At 31.2% G+C, this 11,431-nt stretch overlaps 1 protein-coding gene across 3 annotated transcripts; it reads right to left on the reverse strand.

The window, feature by feature from the left end:
* Positions 1-2,635: 2,635 nt before the first annotated feature.
* Positions 2,636-10,473, reverse strand: LOC112783008 (protein ANTAGONIST OF LIKE HETEROCHROMATIN PROTEIN 1-like). Of its 3 annotated transcripts, XM_072229574.1 has the most exons (5): positions 7,827-10,473; positions 5,360-6,023; positions 5,045-5,270; positions 3,849-4,944; positions 2,680-3,722 (listed from the first exon to the last, which is right to left on the reverse strand). In XM_072229574.1, exons 2-4 carry the CDS (start codon positions 6,011-6,013, stop codon positions 4,487-4,489), a joined length of 1,338 nt encoding a protein of 445 aa, XP_072085675.1. In that variant the 5' UTR covers positions 6,014-6,023; positions 7,827-10,473; the 3' UTR covers positions 2,680-3,722; positions 3,849-4,486. The 3 variants fall into 3 exon arrangements, with proteins under 3 accessions (XP_025681512.1, XP_072085675.1, XP_072085676.1); XM_072229575.1 differs by lacking the exon at positions 7,827-10,473 and having other exon boundaries at positions 5,360-7,114; XM_025825727.3 differs by lacking the exons at positions 5,045-5,270; positions 5,360-6,023 and having other exon boundaries at positions 2,636-3,722; positions 3,849-4,207; positions 7,827-10,463.
* Positions 10,474-11,431: the final 958 nt, after the last annotated feature.

The raw sequence follows: 11,431 nt of genomic DNA on the forward strand, positions 1-11,431 counted from the left end.
TCCTCTCACCAACTGTAGCCTTATTTTTTCCTGAACTGATAGTTTTCATTTTTGACCTCAAGGAGCAGTTAATTGAAAATAGAGTCCTACATCTTGCTAATATGTACATGTATTCTTATTAAACTGTGTATTTATGTTCTTATTAAACTTCATATTTTACTGTTCATAACAACGAACAAAGCACATAGCAAAGATGAAAGAAATTATGTTCCTGGACTAGACTAGATTTGTCTATATTTTTTTCTTCATTTTAGTAATTTCTTTCTAAATTTTTATTCATATTCATATCAGATCAAACTTATGCCATTTTCATATATATTGAACTCTCACAATTCTCATTGCACGCTTAAACCAATTTTTCCTCGAGTAAAACTATTAGACTTTATTAATATTTTAGAAGATTCAAACTTTAAGAAATCTCAATCATAAAAATAAGAGTAATTCTTCTTCTTTCTCCGTGTCTCTTTTTCTTCTTTTTCGTAATTTTTCTCTCTCGTTATCATCGTCATCAACACCACCTCTTCCTCCCTCTTTTTTTATTGAAATTTCTTCTCCTCTTTTCATTTTCTCTTTCTCCTTCATCAAAATCACCAGAAAAAATGAAGAAACATTATTCAAGGTACTGTTTTACTATTCTTCTAGATTTTTTTTCTAGATTGTCTCTGTCATGTGCCTAATCCTTAACCAGCAAAACATTAAAAGATTTCAAGAAAAAATATACTGTCTCCCCCTATATTAGGTGTATTTCTTAAATCCTTTGGGTGTATTTCTGTAATTTGTACATAAAACCACGCTAGAGAGGTTTAGAAAGCCAGAACTAGGTCAATTGCTGCAAGCTAATGTTGCTGAATCTAGCTATGCAAGTCATTTTGATCAAGAAAAGTCCCAAGAGAGATTTTAGAAAAATTTTTCTCAACAAGAAATGTTTAAAGGAGGCTTCAGAGATAGAAGAAGGTTTATAAAAGGAGGAAGGAAACCACAAGATTATGGTAGAGGCCAATCATAGTATATTGATAGACCAAGAGCTCAGGGCTATAAAAAATCACAAAACTATAAGGCACAAGGCTATGAAGCGCAGAACTATGAAAGAACACATAATTATGAGAGACAAGGCTATGAAAGATTGCAAAATCGATCTCAATGTCAACTATGCAATAAGCATGGCCATATGATAAGGTTATATTGATATAGGTATGAAGAAGATCCATCACCATCGCAAGATCAACACACAGAACGGTACTCAGAGAGAGCTCAACCAGGTGAGCAGCAGCCAAAAGCAAACTTCAGCTATGTACTGGCCAACCTTGCAACAATTCATGATTTAGCAATGTATTTCTGTAATCGTTTGGTTTATTTCTGTAACTGTTTGGGTGTATTTCTGTAATCGTTTGGGTATATTTTTGTAATCGTTCGGGTATATTTCTAAAGTTCCATCATCTTCAAAACAATTTCAAAGCTTAATTTCAGAAACCATGAAAATAAAAAAAAACAGAAGAAAATCGAAGGCAAAGAGAGAACGCTTTTCCATACAAATCATACAAGTCATTTATATTCACGCTGTTTTCACGTTTTTTTTGTCTCTTTTTCTTCTTCTTTCTCCGTGTTTCCTCTTCCTCTTCTTCTTCTTCGTAAAAAAGGAAACGAAGATGAAACACGCGAAGATGGCTCAGTAACGCGCGTGTTAAGCCCAACTTGTAAAACTTGTAAACAAAAATAACTTGTATGTGTAGCACTCCTCTAAAAATAAATATCAAATAATATCAATTCTCTTTTATTTATTACACCAAATAATATCCCAACTAAGCTTTACATTCCCCTCATTATGTTCTTCACTTATCTTCACCGCGCATCGGGCGCGTAAATTGCTAGTAAGAAATAATGGTTTAGAATTTGTACATACAAATATATATAATTGCCTACTAGTTCGCAAAAAACTTGAGAATTGCACTAATAAAATAAAGGTACAAATAGAAATTCTATGTATCGAGCCTTCCCAAGGAAAAAGTGTAAAATTGCTAAGAGCGGTAGAAAATTACAAAGGAAATGTAGGAAATTCAACTAAGAGATAAACTAAGAAATGAAACCCTAAGACTTTGTTTGGGAGTGGAAAGAAATAGGAAGGAGAGAAATTGAGTGAAAAAAAATAGAAAGGAAAAAAATTGAAGTGAAATTTAATTTTCATGGGTGTGTTTGGATGGAAGGAAAATATGATGGAAAGATATTGAAAGATGAATAATTTATGTTGTTTGTTTGGAAAGGAAAATGGAGAGAAAAAATGAATTAAGTTATATAATGACAATATTACCCTCCATATTATATAGTCATGTTATTAAGTATACAATTATGTAAATATTTATAAATGTGATTAAATAATAACAACAAAATTTAATTATATTTATAATATAACAAGTTAGGAAGAATAATAATAATAATAATAATAATAATAATAATAATAATAATAATAATAACAATAAAAATAAAGTTAGCATGATCTAATTAGATAAAAAATTAATTTTATTTTTATTTACTACTCATCTCAATACATAAACTGGAAATAATTTCAAAAAGAAGAAATATGTAAATCAATAATTATATGTACATGATTTTAAAGAGGCTAACCAATCACATTATATCATTTGATTAATATATTATGCCTTATATTATATTTACAAATACATATAAAAAAAAGTCTTACATGATCAAGTCATTACATATGAAACTAACAAATTTAATACAGGGACTGTTTCATCAAGTCATTACATAGCATTGACTTTTTTGACTAACTCATTACTAATAGCATAGTCAACAATAGTTATAGTTATGAGAGTCACAAAATACAAAGACATGAGATATTATGATTATAAGCCTTAATTAAGTCATAGATATGTTACCCACAAAATATGAAGATACTTTACGTATCTTGATCTTAAAGTTATTTTTGTTCCATTCTCAAAATATTAGCCACGTTACTAGGACTATTGTTCCTAGAGTGCACCTGCTTCTTTCATCAATTCATACAATGTGGCAAGACGTACGTCAGCCGGAACACCGAAAAATTCCCTCTTAGCTCTATCTTCTCTGCATAAAAATCGGTAACACCTCATGCGCAATTCTGGCATCACACCTAAATTCTCTAACTCATTCCACACGTCATTTTCAGAGTAAATGCGAGGCCTGCTTTGCTCAAGAATCACAAGACCCCTTTCAGCTATTCGCACTTGTTGTTTTGCAATTTGAACTTGCTCCTTAGCTACCTGCACTTGTTCTTCAGCTGTTAACACTTGCTTTTCAGCAATATTAATTGATCTCTCATAAAAATGATTCCCATCTTTCATCATGTCAGTCAATGCTTGAATGCCTTTACTCATCGTTTCCATTTCTGATTCTAATTTATCACTCATGGTTGTTTTGCGTTTAGTACCTCTTGATGATGTTCCTTGAGAGCTAGTTGATTGGTTAGATAAACCAATTTCAGGACTATGACCCATTGTAAAACTAGTAGCATGAGGAGTAATTGGATCCTCATTCCACTCCTCTTCCATATTTAAGAAACTTTCATCATCATTCAAGTTAATTTTTTCTTTGCTCTTTTCCCACCTTTTCACTTTTTCTTTGGCACTTTCAGCATGTTTTCCTGTTGCCCTGTCTGTACCATATATCTCAAATAGTTTATCATAGTGTTTGATTAGAGTCCGCATCCACTTTTTCACTTCTGATTTTGCCTGAATCAAATAGAAGAATATTTACTATGACTGTGCCTATATGTAAAGATATATTTTTGAGATACTTCTTCAATAATTACTAGTGACATTTAATACCCAAAAAAAGAGTAAATGCATAAAGTATACCTTAATCAATTCTTCCCAGACTTCAGCTTCAGCCTCAAACATCTTTGTAATTGGATTCCAGGAAAATCCACTAAACCCATGAAAATTATCATAACAAACTCCAAAATGATCCTTTAAAGTCTTGAGTCTATTCTTAAGATTCTCTTTGCGGATATGGTTACCATAGATAGATCTCAAAAGTGAAAGTATGTTGTCATATGCCATTGTAGTAAATGTACCATCCACTTTATTACCTTTGCGGCTTTCTTCAATCAAAGCATCAATGAAGGTTGTATCCATTTCGTCGGTCCATCTTAGAGTATCCCGACTAGTGGCCTCACCTTGGCATAATGCTCTCTTTGCCATTAACACTTCTCAATCTACAAAATAAGTGGATAGAAATAACATCCATAATCTTAAATCAAAGTATTTGTAAACTATCTTATCAATTACTCAACAAATAAAGATTCAATACACTCCATAAGTACAATATATGACAAAGTGATTCAACTTGTGCACACCAAAGTCCTCAAACAGAATATGATAACACTTCAAGAGGTAACATGAATTCAATAATAACAAATCATAGTTATAAAATCAACTCAGCGCATAGATAATACAACTAATAACGTTATTCGCAAAATTTTGTAAATGAGTGATCAGAGTCCTAGTTGATAGTCAGCCCACATTTGAGCAGCTATTTCATCCCTTAATATGGCTCCTCGCCTATAGTCTTCATCTTGTTCATGTCGAACTACTTCATCCTCTTCTGGATTATTTTCTTGTAGTTCTCGGTCAACTTGAGCTATGAGATGTGGATCAGAATCTACACCCATTAAAAAGTTATGTAATATGCAACAAGCTAACACAATTTCAGTCATAGTCTCAAAGTCATAATGTGGTTCAGTGCCACTTGTGATTATTGCAAATCTTTTCTTTAAAACTCCAAATGACCTTTCGATAACATTTCTCAATGAAGCATGACGAAGATTAAATAATTCTTTTTCATTTTCTGGGCCACGTCTTGCATACTCTTTTAGGTGATACCTTACACTTCGATATGGGGTAATTAATCCATGCTTCAGCATAAATCCAGCATCCCCAAGGTAAAATTTTCCTACAGAATCCATCATTAAAAATGAATAATTTAGTATAAACACACAAACTACTAATCTTTACCTACTAATGAGACAATATAGTTTTATGTACATGCTAACCTCGTGGAAGTTTAAGATTATCATCCCTCGATAATGCATTCTTAAGAACTTTTGAGTCAGATGCTGTTCCTTCCCAACCCGTTAATACATAAGTGAACTTCATATCAAAATCACATGCAGCTAATACATTCTGTGTCGGCCAGTCTTTTCTCCCTCGAAATTTAGGTTGATCCGCTATGGGTACTTTGACACGAAAATGTGTTCCATCTATAGCTCCAATACAGTCCTAAATAATAGTCCATTATTTAATAAAGTAACATGAAATTGTATATATCAATCAAAGTTATTTATTCATGTAATTGTACATGTCAATACCTTGAAATAAGGATAAAATCTATGATTGTGAAGGATCGCCGGAGATACAATGGATGCAGATGGTTGTCGAAGAAATTCATCCTCTAGTAAAATAATTGCCCGTAACACAGCATGGAAGTGGCGGCTAACAGTTTCTCCAGACCGGTGGTAGAAAAAAGAAACGGTTCTAGTTTTCACATTATGAGCTATTATATACAAGAACCTAGCAACTTGCTCCTCTACTGTAACATGTTTTGTATCCCTCACTTGACGTGTTGCTCTTAATTTCTCACACAATTGAAGAAATGCATCAGGGCCCATGCGTAGGATGTCACGACACCTATGAGTTTCTCTTAACTGTTGCATTAAAGTAGCTCGAATTTGTTCTCGCCCAACCAATTTATGGGAGATGGATTTGTCAACCCGCGTAGACATAAATCTCAATAAATATAACATGTGCACGATGTAACATATCAGTGTAATGGTGCATAATTTCTGTCGTCTTTTCCAATCCTCCCTCAAAACTGTTAATATATGTTCTTGGTTTTCAAGGGTTAACAGATTTTCTTGATTATCGACCCCGAACTTAAAGGAAAGGTTTAGTGGGAATTCACAATTAAAGATGTCTTCCATATTGGGGACCAAAAAACTTTCTTCATGATCAGCCTTATCCATTTAACAAGCACTTTGTAGATTCAAATGTACATATCGTAGATTTACAGCACCAACAAAAACAAAAAAAGATAGCATCATATGTAAAGTACAAGCAATGCAGTTAAATAACTAGTATTAATATATATGACCTCCTAATCGAAGAATATAATTAAGTGTAAAAGAATCTCAACCAATTGAAAGATAACAATTTCTTATAGCGTTCAAAAAAATTTTAACATAAACTACATATGAAAGAAAAAATAAAAAAATAAAAAATAGAAAATGAAAGCAAGTAATAGGTGTTAATGTGGTTTTGGGTATAAATTTACATAAAAATAAATAAAACTTATGGATATAAAAAAAACAGTATTTTAGAAAAAAAGTATTAAACAAGAGACCATATTAAAGATCTTACTGAAAAACAAGTAAAAAAATCTAAGCTAAACTTGAATTTGGTCAGAGACAGCATATGCAAAGTTCCTTGCAACTTTCCAAAGTTATTTGTTGAACTTGAAACAGATAAAGTAATGGACTTTTTCATAGTCATCACGAAGGAAGATATTTTTTTTTACATATATAGACTACTCACGTGAAGATAGTAATTAATTTGTTATATGTTATATCATAAATTAACTTAATCAAATCCTTTAAAATTGCTTAATGTTTTTTTAGTTGTCCTTTTTAGATTAAAAAAAATTATCTTAATCAACTTCAACACCTATCCATGTGAGAATTAGTTATGAATTTTGTGTAGAAGGAATAAATTAGCTGAATAGTTATAAAAGTGTAGATTATGGAGCAAATTTGTGAATAAGTGCGGTGGAACAAGTTTACTTTGCAGTTAAAGGTAAATTGTTAATTCGTATCATTTTTAATAATTGAGCTCCCAAATAATAATAATTTTGTATGAACAAAAATTTAAACATATTCAATTATTGAAGATTTCTATTTTTTTTCCCTCAAATTCGTGAAAATCAAAATATAATGACTAATATGTTTCTAGCTTGAATGTACAAACAATGATGGTTAGTATAATAGCTAGGTGCAAGATTCTTGTTCTAGATTTAGATTTATCTTTTCTTTCTGATAAATATTTACTTATATTTTTCACAAACAGAATCACCACTAAATTTAGCATTGCAGGCAGGGCTTTCTCTACAAAATATTTGAACGTATCCTACCTCTTATGTTAATATGTTTTATAAAATATTTTCTAAAAATATTTTAACCTATATCATAGCAACATGAAAGTCTGTTATCGAAGTTGAAACAAAAATAAATGAGCTATGGTTATACTAGCATGAATTTTGTGTCTAATGAAATCAATTAGTTTACTTAAACTAAGTTTACTTTAGCAGTTATATTTCGATTGGAGCATTTTGTTAGGCAGTTTATAGACATAAAAGTTAACAAAGTATGAATAAACATTTTTTCATTGGAGCATTTGATCAAGCAGTTTACATACATGAAAATTAACAAAGTAATAAATCTAACCAAAATATAATCCCTGTTCAGATACTTCCAGATTAAATCACAAACACAAATCCATCAACATATAGCATCAAATGAAAAATAAGAGCAAAATGAAAAACTTATCTATAATATATACACACATTAATTTTTTTTAACTCTGATTAAGTTAGAAATCAATACCTTTGCATGTTTTCACTGGAACAATTTAACAAACAGTTTATAGGCATGAAAATTAAGAAACTCATAATTCAAACTGAAATGTAATCTTTGTTCCTATACTGCAAAGTTAAAGCTGAAACCCACAGATCTATAAAGCCAATAAATAATGAAAGGTAAAACAAGAGTAAAATGGAAAACTTACCAGATTTGACCGGTAGATGGAAGATGCCGTGACCAAAAAATGATTGAGAAGTGGTGGAAGAATGGACGTTAGTAACTTGCACTAGTTGATAGTGTTGGAAGTGGGTGTAGCATGCACAGCTGAGTAGGTTGAAGAAGAGTCTTCAGAGCTTCGAAAGGGTAGGGTTTGGAAATGAAGTAGTGAAATGAATTTTCTTTCCATTTTCTCGCCTTACTTGGAGAGAAAAGATTTTGATGGGTCCCGTCACTGTTTGTTACTGTTGTTATTTTCCCTTTATATTTTCTTTCATTCCCAAACAAGTGAAATTGAACAATTCCTTCCTTTTTCTTTCCATTCATTTTCAATTCCCCCCTATTTCCCCCTAAACAAACACAGCGTAAGAGAAAAGAGGAAGAAAACCAAACGAGTAGCAAGGGCTTCTCTAGCTATAACTCAAGCTAAACCTAAAAATGAGTTGTTAGTGAATAAATTCATCCTCCTCCTGTTTCTCAACTTTTCCCCCTTAATTAATTTTTTATTTAAGCAGTTCAATCTACGATTCATTGGTTAAATCACTGACCAAGTGAACTAGTGCCTTGACCAGGTAATATTTGATAAGAACACAAACATACATACTCAGATGAAGCAGAACAAAAATTAAGAGATAAAAAATGCAATATTTAAACCAGATTTTGTAAAAAGTACGAAGTAAAAGCATTATTACAATAGAACTGCATCACAAAACCAAGAGAGGGACATAGAAAAAAAAAAAGGGGGGGGGGGGGGGGCAAGCATAGGAAGAGTCGAGAGAATTGTCCCAGATAAAACCAGAATTGTTCCTGTGAATGCCTAGAAACAACTATGATGTCAGAAATGTGGCTTAAAGGGGGCAGAGCAACAGCATTTAGATGATATAATAACTGAAAATGTGTTAACTGTGTCCGGCACGTAATAAATATACAAATTGAAGCCAAGAACACAGGGACAAATTTTATAACAAGAAATACAAGAAAGGAGAGCAATAGAGCATGATATCCTTAGAACACAGGTTATGAAATTATTTAGGTATGATAGAAAATGGAACCACAATCAAAATTTATGTACAACCATATTATTTAGGTATGCCAAGGTTTTACATGATTTTCATGACCATTCTTCCTACCCTTGAACTGTCTAAGTCAGTCTTCTCCTCAAGAAACCATAGATTTTGTACCTAAACCAACATCACACCGTCATTACCAAAACACAACCATACATGATAGAGAATCAACAGGAGGGATGATGCAGTTTAGACCTAATACTTCAAGTAAAAAGTTTTCTAAATCATTATATCACCATCTCTTCCAAACTCAATTGTTCCCAATTCCATTACCAATATTGTAACATTTGCATTCAACCATAGCCATTATCCACAAATAATTAAACACGTTCCACTTTTTACTTTGCATAAACATCAACAATTTTTTATTTCCATTCCCAATCGAAACACAAACCATACCTCTTTGGTTAATCTAGTTTGTATTTTGCAGACACATTCACATTTCGGGGGATAAATGAAATGTTTTTACTTCGTGAAACTTCTATACTAGATATCTTACATTAGAACGTTTTTATGAAATTTTCTTAGATGTTAAAATATTTCATGAACCACGCATCATCCGGCTATAACTGAACTGGTTCATCAGTGGGGTTCACATTCAATGGTGACAATCAAACACGCATACGTTCCTAACTAGGCATCATAGATCCATTCATAAAGTACTTCCAGGCATACCTTGTAGGAAGGGCATTTTCAGTTATATAAAAATAGATAAAAAAAAAACCTAGTATAAATTCATAAAAGAGATGTTATGTTCCAGCCCTACCTTGGTTGGAGAAAACTCATTCTTCCCATACTTACAAAATCATAAAACAAGTAACAAAAAGACATTTTTGAAAGAAAATGGGAAAAGAGAATATTTCTATGGAATAATTGTCCCTTGTGGGGATGGATATTCTCTTCATCACTTCCAAACAAGAATAAATAATGATAGTATGTAGACCAAATCTTAGAAAACTTTCATATAATGTATTACATCATAAGAAGTATTTGTTTCCAAAAACAACTCAGTTTAGAACACCTATGCAAGACCGAAAGCAATTTATCAAACAGTTCATGTGCACTAGCAAAACCCACTACGGTGATGTCTTTTTCTAATAACGAATAAGAAAAGGAAATTGAGAGTGAGAATGAAACGAAGCATAAAGTAATGGAAGATTTAGAACCTTCAGATTAAGATTATCATCATAAGGCTCGAGGGATTATGCAACCTGGTGAATGGGGAAGACGGAGGAGTGAAAATAATATTGCAAGCAAGAAGGAGAGAGCATTGATTCAGATTGAAAACTATATAATAAGAGAGGATCATGGATATGATAATCACATAGCTTGGTTTTCTTGTCCACATGACATGCTCCTTCCTTGCCGCTCCCAGCAATCACCGCACCTCTCCCGAGTCACCACCCCTCACCACTTTGCAAACCCTTGTTTTTGTATATTCTCGCTTGCCCTCCTTTTATAGCACTCTCAAGTCTCCAGCCTCTCCTGTGCAATATGTAGGCAAAGAATTCGATAGTTCCAAAAAAGAAAATTAGAAGAAAGAAAATGGAAACAAATGCAGAGTGATTTGTGTGTTGATTGGATAAGAGAAAATTAATAAAAAAAATAAAGATTTTTTTTTTTGTTTTAATGAAATGAAAATTTTGAGAATAAAAAAAATTATAATAATATAAAATTATATTAATATTTTTTAAGTATTTTATTTTTTTATTAATTAAAGGATAAATTTATAATTTTATTAATTTTTATTCATTTTCCTTCTATTTTTATCTTATTTATGAAAAAAAAAATTATAGGATTCATATCATATTTCTTCTTTCTACTCAATTTTCATTTCTTATTTAAATAATAAAAAATTTACTTTTTCACCTTTTTTTTTATTTTTTCCCTCTTATTTTTCATAAATCCAAACAACACTTAAGAATAAAATATGAATAAAACTCTACATCTTAGTATTTGTTTGGACGCCATTAAATTGATAAAAAAAATCTTTTTTTAATAAAAAATCTCTTTTTGGTTTTTAGCTTGTTTGGTAAATTTTTAGTAATAAAAATAAAAATACTAAAAAAATAAAAAAAATATCTTTTTTAAGAAGTTACAATTTATGTTTTTTTAATATCTTTTCTTTAAAAAAATTATTTTTACGTAACAAATAACTAAAAAGTATTTTTATATAGTTATATCTAAACATAATTGATAAATAAAAAGATCTTTTTGCATGAGATATCCAAACATAAAATTACTTTTACTTTTATATAAGATCTTTTGAAAAAAGATAACTTGAAAAAAAGATTTTCTCTTAGAAATTCCTCCTCCTCCTCCTCTTACTAACATCTTTTCTTCTCTTTTTTTTTTCTTTCTTTATCATCGTCACCACCACCATCACTAATTTCTCCTCTTCCTCTTCCCTTTTTTCATTTGATTTCTTCCTTTAATTCGTTTTCCTCTTCCTCCTTCACTATCATCATCATCATCATCATCATTGTCATCATTGTTATCGTCATCGTCATCTTCTTTATCATTATCG

This window comes from Arachis hypogaea, chromosome 20 (genome assembly GCF_003086295.3).
Source record: "Arachis hypogaea cultivar Tifrunner chromosome 20, arahy.Tifrunner.gnm2.J5K5, whole genome shotgun sequence".
In the NCBI taxonomy this organism is placed as follows: domain Eukaryota; kingdom Viridiplantae; phylum Streptophyta; class Magnoliopsida; order Fabales; family Fabaceae; genus Arachis; species Arachis hypogaea.